The 16,343-nt window shown below is 43.6% G+C and overlaps 1 protein-coding gene across 1 annotated transcript in view; it reads right to left on the reverse strand.

Annotated features, from left to right (window-relative positions):
* NCAPD2 (non-SMC condensin I complex subunit D2) overlaps positions 1–16,343 on the reverse strand; it is a 1,714,408-nt gene that overhangs the window by 569,624 nt on the left and 1,128,441 nt on the right. Inside the window, exon 23 of the mRNA XM_044079588.1 lies at positions 15,015–15,123. Coding sequence (XP_043935523.1) covers positions 15,015–15,123 — 109 coding nt within the window. The remainder of the gene's footprint in view (positions 1–15,014; positions 15,124–16,343) is intronic.

A 16,343-nucleotide genomic window follows, 5' to 3' on the forward strand; every position in this document is an offset into this window, starting at 1 on the left:
TATTAGAACTCACCATAACCTACGTAATTTATAATCAAATGCAAAATACAACCGATGTCAGGAAAGAGATTTTCAATGAAACAAATAATATAACTGGAATGCTATTAGATACTGCTGTAGAACACTAACATACTCTTATAGACCTTAAATCTAGCACCAATACATAATAAAAAGTCCAACCCCCTACCATGGATGGCAAAAGAATAAAAAAAAAACTTGACAATAAGGGATAAAAAGCCTGGAAAAATTGGTATAAAAAAATAGAACTCAAAATACCTTCCAGCAATTTAGGCATCTTAGAAACCTTGCAAAACTCCATGACAAACAGGATAAAGCAAATATACTATATACCAACCTACAAGACAAAAAAAAAAAAACAACCTAAAAACTTTTTTGGTCATCACTAGAACTACTCCACCCTGGCAAGACCACCACTCCTCCTCCAAAAACAGATAATACAACAGACAATCCCCACCCAGTTTAATACCTACTTTATTCAATCATTATCACTCGGACATCAATACAACTCCCCCCTTTCTCTCTCTACCCCTGTCCAATCAAAACCATCTACAGCTCTCCAATTTCAGTTCATTACCTACCTCACTCATAAGGAAGTTGATCCTTTAACTAAAAACTACTTCAATAGCTGCAGACCAACTACCATCACATTACCTAAAAATGGCCGCAGAAGTCAGACTTCCCTGTGACCATATTAATTAATAGAAAAATATGTCCTATCATTGTGGAAAAAATCCTACATTACTGCACAAAAGCAGTACATCTGCAGAGTTTAATAACTACAGATAGATAGCAATTCTCTCCCACCTCTCCAAAACAGTAGAGAAATGCACCCATATGCAGATAACCCACGCTCAAATCACCTGTTCTCAGAAAAACAACATGGCTTTTGGCCCAGCACAGCACCACTAATGCTCTACTACATTTTACCAATATAATAAACAGACAGAAATGGTGATCTGCTTGTGTCCACCATGTTCCTAGACTTGTTATAGGCATTTGATTACTGTCTCACACCAGAAACTGCTCATTTGTCTCTCAATAGGACTTTCACAATACTCCTTGTTGTGGTTCCACAGTTATCTGGAATGCAATTAAATTGCAACAAACCTACTCACCCTTTCAAACAGTTACTACAGGTGTCCCACACAGCTATATCCTGGGTCCTCTAATTTATTAATGACCTCCACTCCCCATGCTAGTTTAGTTCAGTATGCAGAAGACAACATTAATGCAGCATCAACAATAAATAAGCTCCAAAACATTACCCAAACATGGTTCCCTGTAGAAACCTGGCTCAGCGAATCAAACGCCCTAGTCAACCCCAAGAAAACTAAGTTAATGCTTTTTACCTCAAAAAGTTGCCAAAATAAAAAGCAATTTTTACCATAAAATCAGCAAATACTATCAGTGAAACTAACTCACAGCAAACTTGTAGAATTTGTAACAGATGGGTCTCAAATATGACCAGCATATACGGCACAGCATTAAATCTACTCACCAAAAACTAGGCTCCCTTTATAGAAATCAGTGGATTCCTTACAGATACTGCAAGAAAAGCTAACCACCACCTTATTGCCAACTCTTATACACTGCTCCTATCCTAACAAACGTAAACAATACTCAAAGAAACTTGCCTCCTGCTACAATAGCTAAATTTGCCACAAATCTCCGTAATAGGGCCCATCATTCCCATAGCTTAAAGCAATGAATCTATCTTGAACTACACAACTACAGAACACAAACTCATTCATCATCCAGAAGAATGCTCTGCACTATATAACTTAGTACTGACCTACTGTCCAGCAAGGGACATCCACTGTAGTAACAACGTATTACTTACAAATAAATCAAATGTCGCAGGGGACTCATTCTACACCCAATATGTTGCTAAACTCCATTAGTATCCCCATACAAATAAAACTCTTGACAAACCCAATATTTTTAAACCACTGCTTTAATTTTAACCAATCCTGATCCTGCACATGCTCATCTCAAGGTTGAGACTGCGTTCACAGCACGACAGTCTCCAAATAATCTCCTTAAACAGAAGGGACTCAACCTCTCAGTAAGTTGACAAAATTTTTGTACATAACTGCTGCCTGTATAATCCACTATGTTGCACATGGGCTCTCTCTTTAGTAACTTCTACCTCTATAAAATCTTAGAATGCATAACTAACTACTGTTGGTGTATAAATGTAAACGGAAATGTTACCAGTCTGTGTTTAACTGGAGCCTAGTATAATGCAATATAAGCAAATGCTTTTCTCACCTGGCCTCCTCTAAAAATGGATGTTCCCAGTCAGACTTTCCCAGTAAACAAAGATAAATAAATAATTCTAGATCTATACGGTCTTCAGTTTCTCTCAGTATTGGAACATTAGGATCCAATCAGGATTAGACAGCCGGCAACCTTAGAATCTTCTGTCTCCAAAGGTCCTCCTCTCTCCCATAATGCCCTGCCTGCCTAAAGCTACTCAGAGTTCTCTCTATACAATGACACATACTCGTACCAAAAGGAATGTGAAATCACAGTGAAGGGGAAATTATTAACTGGGAGAGAATTAAGAAAGGTTCTTAAACCAGACCTCAGGCTGGTCCACTAAATCTACCTTAATTTCTGAAAACAGATTACAATATGGAAGGGAAAAAGGTGGACGAGACAGATGGAAAACAACATGGATCTAGTGTTATGGTAAGTACATAAAACTTTCATATTAGATTTGGTCTTTTCCCTCCTTTTCAACTTTTGAGACAGTTTCCTCAGTCATTCAGCTAGGTGGTCCTAGGAAAGAGCACTATGAATTATGGTCGAACTGACTGTTGACCTGGAATAAGACTAAATGTCCAGTTTGTAGTGAGTAATGAATGTAAGAAGCCCATGCGACTAAGAACTACAGCCAAAAAAGGCCCTAGTAGTAGTACTGCTCTAGTAGAATGGCCCTTGGGTCTGAAGGGTAGGAAGATGCCTCTGGAGGTGTACAAATGATATACAACAGGACAGAGCCATCTAGACAAGGCAATTTTTGAAACTGGTCAACTAAGATAGCCTAGACATTCGTTCTGTCCATGTAAAATCTTAATTGCCGATGAATGGTCGAGACAATGAAGCACCTACTCTCCTTTGTTGATGTAACTGGAAAATGGGCAACTCAATAGACTGGTTCAAGGAAGACTCTGGAGGCAATTTTAGGGAGAAAGAAAGGATTAGTCTACAATGAAAGTCTACTTATGAAAAGAAAGTTAGGGAGGACAGTAGGAAAGGGCCTGAAAACTCAGCAAGTCTTCTGGCCAAGATAAATCACTATGAGCGTCTCTTCCAAGACAAAAAAAAAAAAGAAATTATGTCCTTTTCCATAACGTTCCATGTGAGTTGTTCATCTCACCTTTTTGTTCTTACACGTGGGTTCGGAGCCGATCCCTCGGCTCCGAGTCGGCCGCTTTTCAGGCTCAGACTCTCAGAGAAGCTCGAGACCTAGTGTATATCCCATGATGCTCTACTGTAAATCCCCAGATCTAGTGTGCTGCAACCAAAGACAGCCTACAGGAAGAAAGAGAACTATAGTGCCTACCTATCTAGGTAGCTATAGGTTTGTAGAAGGAAGAAACAGTCTGTCCAAGAAGACAGGCTGACAAAACTCGACCAATCCACCAAGGCAACCATCTTTCTCAACAGGAGGGGGAAGGTGGGAGGGAATGTAAGAACAAAAAGGCGAGATGAACAACTCACATGGAACGTTATGGTAAGGGCATAACTTCTCTATGTGAAGTTGTTCTATCTCGCCGTTTTGTTCCTACACGTGGGTAGCATCCCAAGCACCCTAATCCTGGGTGGCTCACAGGAGAACATTCCTGAGCACAGCGGAACCAAAGGAAGCCCTGTCCCTGGAGGTCCTGTCCACTTTGTAATGAGTGATAAACGTGTGAGGTTTTGACCACGTGGCAGCTGCACAGATGGTATCCAAGGGCAAACGAACTGCATGAGCTAATGACATAGAAACAGCTCGGGTAGAATGGGCTTTGACGTTGGTCGGTAATGGCTGGTTAGTGGAGGAATAAATTAATTTAATGCAGTCAGAAAGCCACTTGGATAATGTGATTTTTGATACTGCAGAACCTTTCTTATTCTCTGCGTAAGAGGCGAAGAGTTGATCCGATTGCCTGAAGTCTTTCGTTCTATCCAGGTAGAATCTCAATTGTCTGTGTACATCAAGCTCGTGTAACATATATTCCAGTCTGTTGGTATGGTGTCTAAAAGAAGGTTGGAAGCTCAATGGACTGACTTAAGTTAGTTTCTGAACAGACCTTGGGAAGAAAGGTAGGGTTTGTCCTGAGAGACACCCTATCAGGATGAAAAATCAAATATTGGGGCTTGGAGGATAAGGCTTGAAGTTCAGAGACCCTACATGCAGATGTAATGGCTACCAGAAATATAGTTTTCCAAGACAGAAACTTTAAGTGACAGGAAGAGGCGGGTTCAAAGGGGGCGAGCATCAATTGAGATAAAACAAGATTCAAATTCCAGGGAGAGACAGGGTGTCTTGATAGGTGGCCTGAGATGGTGGGTCCCTTTCAAAAAGGCCTTGCATAGTCTATGGGACATGATGTTAGACCCATTAAACCCTACATGAAAATTGGAAATAGCAGCCAATTGTACTCTTATGGTGACAGCAGCTGCGCAATCATGGAACAAAGACGACAAGAACTCTAAGATGGTATGAATAGGCGTCACATAAGGGTCAATGTAATGATGAGAAGCCCAGTGAACAAATAGTTTCCATTTGCTGTTATATAGCTTCCTGGTAGACAGTTTATGAGAGGAGACTATAATATGTTGGACCGTGGGAGACAAATCTTGAGACCTGGCTAATATGGGAATTGGAGCAGCCAAGCTGTCAGTTTTAGGGAGATGAGGGATGGGTGAAGAACTCCCGATGATCGAGTCAGATCTGGCACTGGGTCCAGGATCCATGGTTCTTCCACTCGATACTTCTGCAGGAAGGGGAACCAAATTTGACGAGGCCAAGATGAGGCTATCAAAATCACAGTCCTTCCCAGCCCTTTGGCTTTCTGTATAAATTTGGTAATTGGCGGGAAGGCATATAGGAGGCCCGGGGGCCAATCGTGTATGAGCGTGTCCCTTGGGTTGCTCCCCCATGGGGGATAAAGGGCAAAGTAGCTGCTGCATTTGGAATTCATCGGAGATGCAAATATATCGCAGCAAGGTTGGCCCCATCTGCGGAAAATCTTGTCCGCCACCTGTAGTTTGAGGGATCACTCGTGAGGCAACAGTATGGCCCTGCTCAGCTTGTCCGCTATCACGCTGGATGACCCCAGGATGTGCGTTGCTATTAGAAAGCAGCTGATGGATACAGCCCATTGCCAAATTCTTAGGGCCTCTCAGCATAACTGATGCAATCTGGTTCCCCCTTGCTTGTTGATGTACCAGACTACAGACATGGTGTCTGTCTGAATAGCAATTGCCCCTGGAGGAAGACAGTCGTGAAAGTGTTGCAACCCCAGGAACACCGTTCTTGGCTCCAGGACATTTATATGCAAATGTGATTCCATGCTTGACCAAGTACCTTGGACAGTCTTTCCCTGAAATAGCCTCCCCCCTATCAGGGAAGCATCTGTGGTCACTGTGGCTGTGGGTTGGGGAAGAACAAAGGGACGTCCGACTACTAGTCGCTGTTCAACCACCAATTGAGATCCTTCTTGCAAAGATTTGTTAACAGAATCTCGTGTGACATGGGCAGTCGTTAGTAAGACCATTGTGCGAAGAGTAGCCACTGGAGTATCCGCATGTGCATGCGCCCTAATGGGACTGCTATCAGTGTGGCTGCCATTTTGCCTAACAGCTGCAGTATCTGGGACGCAGGAGCTTTGTTCTGGGTCAACAGACTGGACAATTGACTTTTTAGAGATACGATTCTTGCTTGAGGCAACCTGATCCTTAAATTGACTGTGTCTAGCTCTGCTCCTATAAAGGTAATACGCTGCGAGGGTAATAACGCAGATTTTTCGAAGTTTAAGGTTATGCCCAGCAGGGAACAAAGGTTGATAGTGTAGTCTCTTGCTTGGATTAGTTGATGCCTGGAGGTGGCGGTGAGGAGCCAGTCGTCCAGATATGGAAACACCCGGAATCCTAAACGTCTCAGGTGAGCCGTGACCACTGCCATACATTTGGTGAACACTCTGGGGGCTGTGGTGAGACCAAAGGGCAGGGCTCTAAATTGGTAATGACTGGCCCCTAGCCGGAAACGCAGGTGATCTCTGGATGATCTGTCCATTTTGATGTGGTAGTAAGCATCCTTGAGATCTATAGAGCACATCCAATCGCCCGTTTCTAAGAATGGGAGAATCGATTGAAGTGTGACCATCCGGAACTTTTCCTTCTTGACAAAGGTGTTGATTTTGCTGAGTTCTAATATGGGCCTCCAGTCCCCTGTTTTCTTTGGAACTAAAAAGAACCTTGAGTAAATTCCGGATCCTATCTGGTCTGCCGGGACTGGCTGGATGACTTTTGTCTAGCAGGTGTTTTGGATTTCTATGGCTGTTAGCTTTCTCAGACTGGGTGGAACATCTGGAATCCTTGTACACATGGGGGGGGGGGGGGGTTGCAAAGGGAATGTAGTAACCTCTGGCAATGATGCTTTTTACCCAAGAATCCGTTGTAATGTTTAGCCAGGCGTTTGGGTATAAAGCCAAGCGACCCCCAACTGCCTCCAGAGGACGACAGCCGGGCTTCCTTTCAGGAACGCTGATAGGGCTTACCAGAGAACTGCGCCCTGTCGCCCTGGTATTACGGACCACCTCTGCCGTTTGGACGGCATCTTCCGTTTTTACCCCCTCCTCTGCCCCTAGAGGGGGTATCCGTAGGTGTGTGTTTTGGAAAGCTTCTTGGGGTTTTCGGAACCACATTTTTCCACTTTGTTGCCCTTTGGGGTACGGTCTAGTTGGAGTGGAAAAACTGACTCCTACAGCAGACCGTCTTTCCTTCTTGTTCACACCTAGTAAGCGTCTCCTTAACTTTAGGCCCGAACAAGGCGGAACCATCGAATGGGTATTGACGAAGGAAGATTTGAAAGCTTCCGCAAAGGAGCAAAGGCGTATCCAGGACCGTCTCCTAAGAGCTATCGCTGAGGCTGCTGCCCTACTCGATCCATCGGCAGCATAGGAAATGAGTCGCATGGATGAGTTTACTATAGAACTGAGGGTGTTGAGTTGTGCAGTCACCTTCTCAGAAACTGCATCAGCTGTGTTACCCTGTAGAATATCTCCCAGCTCTTTAAGGAGATCTCGTTGAAGGTGGGTAAAATGGGTCAGGTAGTTGAGCGATCTCATGGAAAATGCCGCAGAACTAAATATGCGTTTCCCATACCTGTCCATCGTCCTAGAATCCCTATCAGGAGGATAGAAGAAGTTTCCAACATCTCTTTCTTGGTGGCTGCCGGCACCACCACGGCATCAACCGGGACTCCCTTGGTAAGAAAGGCCTTGTCAGTAGGGGAAGTAAACTTGTTGGGCCTCAGAGGGACCGTTTCCACTGAATCAGAGGACTCCCACGCCCTTCGAGCAACCAGATCCATCAGTTCATCGAAGGCCGGGGTAACCCAGGAGGTGGATGGTTGAGACCCAAAGGCCTTCAGGAGAACAGACTCTTCCTCAGTAGGGGCAAGGGACTGCCAATCACCCCTCTGTCTTAAGATGTCCAATATGTCTGCAAATGAGACATCCTCTGAGGGGGATCGTGGGGACGCTTCTGATTGCTCCAAGTCGGTATCCGATGTCAGGGATTCCTGTGGGGAATCCAAGTGCCTCCTCTTGCACAGTTTCTTACTAGGTACTTCATCGGTGGGAGCTTCCGGTAAAGTCCCTGTAGAGGAGGGGCCACCTAATGGGGATACCCGAGGCCCTGGATCTCGACGCTTGGTAGGGACCTGTGGGGAAGAGGTAGAACGAGGCCCTTTAGGTGTAGGGGAAGAAAGATCCGAGGAGGTAGTGGTCTTAGCAGACATGACCTTCCTCATGGCATCGAAGGCACCAGAATCCCGGTCCGAGAAGTCTGTCGGCTCCGAAGAGGCCGGCAGCTCTCCCCGAGCAGAGACCCCCCGCTCCAATAAAGAGGATGAGCTGAAGCCACCTGCGCCGAAGGCCTGAGGGGAAGGGTCGGAACCAAAGTATCGGTCCGACTCCCCACCCCGGAGCCAGTGAGGGACTGTCGACTCAGAGACTCCCTGGTCAGAACCAAGGAGATCAAGGGATCCGAGGGAGGTGGATCAAACCTCGGCTCCGAGGGCTCTACCAACATCGGTTCTGTCCACCCCGGCTCAGAGAGCTCGACTGGCTTCGAAGAAAGAGGAGAAGAAATCAGGGCTGGAATTTCAGGCTTCGAAGCAGAGTGGCTCAAAATGGAAAGCATTTTGGCCAGGGCCGGGTTCTCTAACAGCCGCTTAACCCCTCGGTCCAGGTCCACATCAGAAAGCCTCGAAGAATGTGTCGAGAGATGGGTCGAAGGAGCCAAAGATGGTACTGATTGAAGAATTGGAGACTGAGGAGTCTCCAATATCGGATCCACAAATGGGCTCAGAGGTAAAGGATCGATACACGGCTCAGAGGGCTGTGGAGCTGATGAACGAACCAAACCAGAGGAGCTCGGAGCAGATGACTTGGGCTCCGAGGACCCCTTGGACGACTTTGACCCCTTCGAAGCCTTGGAAGAAAGGTCGGCCTTGTCCAACGTAGCCTGAAATTCAGGCTTCAGGAGTCCCCTACCAGCTTCCTGCGCCTTTCCAAAAGAACCCTGGCGCTAAAGGAGTGGCAGATAGAGCACACCTCCTCCTGCAAATGAACAAAACCCAAACAGTACACGCAGGTGGAGAGGTTGTCTGTAACAGACATTTTTTGACCACACACACACCTTTTAAATCCTGGCTTTTGTTTTTCTGACATCTTAAACAATATAAATTCAGGTCCCTGAATCTCAATATTAAGCCAAAGAAATAACACACCAGTTATCTAAGTATCTAAATTTTAACTATTATAGTTAACTATGAACTAAGCACTCTACAGGATATATGTGTATGTGTATATGTATTTATATATATATATATATATATATATATATATATATATATATATATACACATATATATATATATGGGTCCCCTTTAGTTGACCGAACCGACGATTCCCCGACACGCGGAAGACGAAGACCAAATGACTGACAGGAAAGTTTAACGAAAGGGTGATTTGCCGACAGCGGAAAGACCGACAAGGGTAATGTGTGAGTGCGACTCGGTAAGTGTGCGACAGTGACGGAGTTAGGAGCGGTCAGGTAAGTGTGCGATATTGCGGGATTTTGGGTTAGGGTGTGGGAAAGGTGAGTGTGTGTTAAGTGTCGGAGTTGGGGTTCTGGTAAGGTAAGTGTGTGATAGTGAGGGACTGTAGTTTAGGGACGGGTTAAGTGAGTTAGGTTTAGAGTGCGGGTAGGGTGAGTGTGCGATAGTGACGGGCTTTATGTTTTTGGGTGGGTTAAGTGAGTTAGGGTTAGGGTGCAGGTAGGTGAAGTGTGCGATAGTGACAGTCTTTAGGTGTAGGGGTGGGTTAAGTGAGTTAGGGTTAGGGTGCAGGTAGGGTGAGTGTGCGATAGTGTCGGACCTTAGGGTTAGGGTTTGGGTTAGGGCTAGTGGCTATGCTATGTAGTGTAATGTGTTGTTTACGTTCGGTGTGTCGGTGTAATGGTGTTCGGTGTTTTGCGTTGTCGGTTTTGTTTTGTGTGTTGTCAGTTATCTGGTCTCGGTGGTTTGTGTGTCGGCGAACTGGCGTGTCGGTTTTCTAAAGTAGACCCATATATGTATATGTATATGTATATATATATATATATATATATATATATATATATATATATATATATATATATATATATATATATATATATATATATATATATATGTATAGATATATATATATATATATATATATATATATATATGTATAGATATATATATATATATATATATATATATATATCTAAGGTTAAAGGTGACAGAAGTGCACACACGAGCTGACAGAGCCCTGTCACGCCCAAACAGATGAGAGGCCTAGAAAAACCTTAGAGAGAAAACACTTCAAAAATTTCACTAGATCTAAACGAACTAACTAAACCCTAATACTATAGAAAAATCACATCTATTTTAACCATATAAAGATAAAATTATCCATAAAAATTCTCTATAAATATAGAAAAAATAAGTCACTGGCCCGAGCTTCCTCAGACGAGCTGTAGATCCGTTGCAGCGGCAAACTAGATCTGGGAATTTACAGTAGAGCATCATGGGATATACACTAGGTCTCGAGATTCTCTTAGAGACTGAGCTTAAAAAGCGGCCGACTCGGAGCAGAGCGGCGAGATAGAACAACTTCACATAATAGGTTTGACAATGTCAAGGGTGCAACAGTGATATCTTGACCAACACTAGATTTAGAATGGCTGCCAAATGGAACTTTGAGCCATGAATATGAGAGTCCAGCCAAGAAATCCAAAATAGTCTAATAGGGGCAGAAAATGTATCTATACCATGAAAAATCAGAGAAACATTTCCATTTGCTACTGTAATTTTTTTCGTCATCCCAGAAGCTGTCCACTAGAAAAATATGAAGTTGTTTGGAAAGCTTGGGATCTCTGGCCATCATGTAAATGGAGTAAGTGGGCAGTTTGAGAAATTCCAGATTTGGGTGAGATTGACCCAAGGGGTAAGAGATCACATCTGGAATTTGTGCCCAGGACTCGAGAGTGAAGAAAGTGGAGGGGCCACAGAAGTGAAAAAAAACACATACCTGTCTGGACCAGAAAGGGGCAATGAGGATTACTTTTGCACTGCAACAGGCTGCTTTCTGTAGGAATTTGATCATCAAGGGTGTCTGAGGAAAGGCATTACAGGAGACCTGGGGGCCAAGCATACAGAAGAGCATCCCCTCAGTGACTGCCCCTTGGGGGGGGGGGGGGGGGGGAATCAGGACAAAGAACGTGCTATACTTGGAGTTGCAAAGATTTTACAGCATGGCTATCCCCAAGACCATCAGATTTGAGTTGCTACTGCTAGACTGAGGTCTTAAACTGTCTACTAGAATGTTAGTAATTCACATCCCAGGGAAAAACATCAGAAAACATTGCAAGGACACTGTCCATTGCCCCACACACAACCTCTCAACACAGTGAGTAAGAGTAGATTCCAAGTAAAACACTACTGTTGTGAAACTAATTAGCACACCTTTGAGGAGGCAGTTTTGGAATGCCTCCTATGGTAGAACTGCTCTCATCTCCAAGACATTGATGGGTAAAAGCCTCTGTTTAAGACCGGATACCTTGGACAGTCCTTCCGACATTCTGTCCCCCCACCCCAGGGGAGAAGCATTCATGGTTACTGTGTCTTTGGTCACAGTAAATGCAAAGGAATGACCTAGATAACTAGAAGGGAGGTTATCTACCAGTGGATGTAAAGCAGTCTCACACTGGTAAGATGGATTAGGTAGGTGATTAGGTGGAAGTACATAGACCATGAGAATTCTACAGTGGAACCTGTTAACTCTCAGTAGCACCTTGCTAGGAGTACAAAAATAGCTGTTTCTATATATCCAAGAACGCTTTGAATGAAGACAGTAGGAGGCTTTGGGTACAAACAAATAAGACTGGCAAGAGTTTGCAGAGCTGGCACCCATGGATGAGGTTGGCCCAAGGGGTGAGAAAATCTGGACTTGTGCTTGTTAGTGTTCAGGTGACATCCGATAAAACTCTAAGCACCGTTTTGGTTCCAGCTTAGACTTCTCTAGATTGATGGCTATTTCCAAAAGACAGGCATTGATGAAGCAAGCAGTCCCTTGCTTGGGCCAAAGACATGATTGACACTGCCATAAGAAGTCATCCATGTACAGAAATACCTTGGAGGGAGCTATAATAAGCCCAAAAGGCAGTGCTCAAAATTGATAGTAACCTTCTGGAGTACCTCTATCTTTATCGGATAGTATGCATCTCTGAGGTCCACAGGGCACATCCAGTCATTCGTCTGTAGAAAGAATAATTGAACAGTAACCATCTGTAAAATTTAGTCCAGATGACTTGCTAGCTTGGCTTGCTTAGGTCCAAGATGGACCAGAGGTCCTATGTTTTGTCACCAAAAACCCTCATACACCCTGGATTCCTAAATGGTCTGGTGGGACCTTTTTGGATTACTTAGTTTGACAGCAGCTTTTGGATTTCTAATGCTACTTACCTTTGCTGTTGGGGTGAAACATCTGGGAGCAGTTTTTGTTTTAAATTTGTAAAGATGTGGAACAGGATATAGTAAACTCTGGAAATGTCACTCAACACCTACGTATCTGATGTCATGGCTTCCAAATCCTGTGACTGGAGAGACAAACACCCCCCAGCTGCCTCCACAGCAGAGCAATTGGGCAATTTTAATTGCTGAAAGGGCTCCTTGATAAAGCACTTCTGAAGCCCTAAAACTGCCAACCACCTCCGCCTCTGAGGAAATGATCATTAAAGGTGTCACCCCCCCCCCCACACACACACACACCTAGGGAGCTATTACTAGAAGTGTCTTAGGAAAACTGCTGTGATTTACAGAAGCACATGTTCCTCCCCCCTTCAGATTCCTGCAGAAGGTCTTTCGAGGGATGGAGAAATGCATCTCCATGTCAGACAAGTTTACCTTTGTTACTTTTTGAGAGTGTTTCTGACTTTAGGACAAGAGAGCATTTAAGAATAAGGCTAAGAACAGTCTACAAAATTGCAATGATGCATCCAGGCATGACTAACAATACCAGTGTTTCCTGCCTGAGCCACACCATCCGCCGCACTACTGATGAGGCACATGGAGATGTTGGGTATAGGTCACCTGGTGGACAGCTGTCACCAATGCCATACGAGAGTCTGAGAAAGGCTTGGTAGCTACCAACTAGGATGCTTCAGAAACCAAATACTTTGAAGCCTCTAAGAGTGCCAAATAATTCAATGCATGAAGAGCAAATGTAGCAACAAAGAAGCTACAAGGGAGCCCCCAAGCCAGGGCTGGTCAAAGCTCGAAGGCACAGTCTGTCCAGAGACCAACTCATGACAAATTCAGGCCAGAACTGAAGAGAAGGTTCTGGATAGTTCTGTCAAAGGAACAGTAGAACCAGTCTTTGAATTTGATAATATCCTCTCTATGATACTGAGAACTCTCACTGAAGCAAGACTGCTAGCCAGGAGTGCCCTCTTGATCAGGGAACCTGAAGAAAGTCTCGGTACAAGCCACTGACCCTATCTAGGGCAGAGGCACTGACAGGTAGAGATGGCTCTGAAAACCTTTGGGTTGAATCAGATCTGTTGGTCCTCTGTCCCAAACAGCTCTGGGATACACTGATCCAAAGAAATTTAAAGTCAAGTACATCTTGGAAGGAGTTGGATCTGACAAAAGCCAGGCAGTTGGAACAGATTCGTAATGGAAGTTGCTCAGCTGGAACAGATTCGTAATGGAAGTTGCTCAGAACTAATGGCAACAGCACATGGCCTGGTGGCAGAACAGACAGTCAAAGCCAAAGGAATAGGACCGTTAACTCGGAGAAAGGGAATAATGCCAAGGTCCTTTTGAGCCTTCAAGAAGAATCTCATGAGATGGTATAAATCCAGGTCTTTGATGCTCTTAAGTAGATCTAGTTGGCCTGCAGGAAGCCAAAGTACTTGATTTACTAGGCTTTTGTAGTTTCAGAGAAACCACCTAGATCTGAAAGGGTGACGATTGGATCTAGTGGGGAGAAGGCTCTGAAGAAAATTCAGGTTCTGGCATTAAGGGGAAATAATGTAATCCATTGCTGGAGCCACTGTTAAAAGGCTCAGAATATCCAAAATTATCACAGAGGTTGTATCAAAGTCCGGCATAGATAAAGTAAGAGACTGAAGCCAAGGAGGCACCAATTAGACCCCTTCAAATAAATCAGGATCAAGGGCTTAGTGTCTTTGGGTGCAGATAGCCCTCTAAGGGTGAAACAGAATATATTTCACTACTTTTTTCTTTTAACCAGTTTTTCTCTCTGCGTTTTTTCTTCATCCTAGTCTTGTTTTCCTTCATTTCCACTGACTTTAAAGGGGAAGAAGCTGCAGCAGTAGCAAAGGGTAACACATTTAAGAACCAAATTTAACCTGGCAATCAACCAAGGCCTGTGACCCAAAGGATGCACAGGCCTGGCATGCAAAAGTGAGCTGCTCAGGCCCAAGGTAATAAACACATGCATGTGTAGCCTGACAGGGTAGCTTATGCTCATGCCCCACATATTTCCTAAATCCAGACGTCTAACTATACAAGGAAGAAAGACAGCAACAACTAGAAGTACAACTGAAAAACTTGTCAAAAATTACAAAGGCTAAAAATCGGCAAATAAAATTGCTGACTCCTGAAACAACAAGTATGAAGAAAGGAGGGATAAATGAAGCGTCTCTCCTCCCCTGGTTTGAGGGAGAAAAAATAGTCAGGAAGAGAAAACCCTGTTAAAAAGGCAAAGCACAAAGTCTTTGTAAAAGTGGTAAGCTAAGGCTGTGGGGAACACATTTCTGATAAATTATATGCATGGAGACAATAAGGAGAGAGGGCAGTTAAAAAAAAAAAAAAAAAAAAAAAAAAAATTTTTCTGATCCAAATAGCCAAAGGTTGAGAGGCAGAATGAAAAGACATCTGATACAAAGCTATGTATTCATCAGCTCACATACTTCAGTTATGTATGGCACGACAAAGGTCTGTGCACTATTTCTACATTCATACTATTGCCTCCCAATCTTTAGACAAATGCTTTCACCGCCAGGTGTGTTTTTCTTTTTTTTTTTTATGGAGGGAACACAGCAGAGACTTTTCCTCACCAGGGAATATCCAGGCTTAAGATTAATTACTCGAGTTACAAGGCAGCCAGAAAGTGCAGGAAAGCTGTGGGTGCAGCGACCAGCCACTGAAGACTTACCGTTAAGAAGCTCTGTTTCACAAATCTTTCTAACCAGTTCAGCCTCTGTATCCTCTGCCGATGCTCCCACCAGTCCCATCTCTTCATCAAGTCCACTCTCATTGTTGTCCTGTTATCAGAAAATGGAGAAGCAGGTTAAAGTACTGCTAATGAGGCAGAAAAAAAAATCAGGGCATTCAAGGCGAACAAACACAAAGCTTAATTAATTTTTGCTCTTTCAGATGCAACTCACCTTTGTAAAACTACAGGACTTGTGCACCTCACTTATATTAGAGGGAAAAAGTGATTCTAGGTGCCTGAAACATGCATATTTATTTTCTTTGTTATACTTGTTACATATAGCAATGTACTACTTATACTATTTTATTTTTTACTGCTTGCGCCTTAAATAATGTGTATTGTTTATGGAGCTTTTCTCCCCTGGTCTCCGCTGAAAAAAAGATTTCCAATCCAGTCGGACACTACCCAGTTAACAAATGTAAATAAAATAAAGGAGCTAAAGCAAGCTCATAGCCTAAAGGTCACAATAAAATGTCATGAGCATTTATCTGTGCTAGGCAGCAAACAGATATTTACTTACAAAAAGAATAAAAACTTTAAGAAATTGTTACAGTACAATGCTAAAGGTACCAATACAAACCTAACAAAACTAGCATGTTTGCCATTTGACTTTATACTTCTGCCATGTATATAAGCATGATGAGATTATGGCGAATTTACTGGCATGCAAGAGCCATCCAAACAGAAGATAAGCATGCTTTTGTGTAAGCATGCTACTAATAAGGAAACTTTAAGGATCTTTTGGATTAGATAGAATATAAATGGCAACAGACTTTATGCTCGCACATTTCCTGGTATTAATAAAATGCTCAATTATAAAGCTCTTTAAGAACAAACCATTGAGAAAACGATTCACGTTTTTGATTGGTTGGGCTTTCCAGCAAAGCTAAAAAGGCAGCAGACTAATGGGGCAGACCCAACATTCATGAGGTGCAAACTCCAGAGAAGACATGGTGCATTCAAAGGGCTCAACACACATGGATTCTGTTTAAGGAACTGTTTGGCCAGCCAGTACTGGACCACAGCTCCAATCCTACTTAAGTTGATGTACAGAAACAGAGGACAGAAGATCCTTGAGCAAAGAACACAGATCACACAAGTGCCTGGGGTGAGTCACAAGCATACGTTGATTATGGAAGAACATTCCCTTCCTTCCAAATAAAGAAACCTCGCTGAGCCAAGAGGCATATTTCAGGTGGAAGGCTTCCTGTTAGCTTCAGTCACACTTCTGGCATCTCAGCCAAAAAGCCTGGTGGAATCAGAGGGTCT

The sequence above is a fragment of the Protopterus annectens genome, chromosome 8.part0 (genome assembly GCF_019279795.1).
Source record: "Protopterus annectens isolate FY-2018-M chromosome 8.part0, PAN1.0, whole genome shotgun sequence".
NCBI classification, from domain to species: Eukaryota; Metazoa; Chordata; order Ceratodontiformes; family Protopteridae; genus Protopterus; species Protopterus annectens.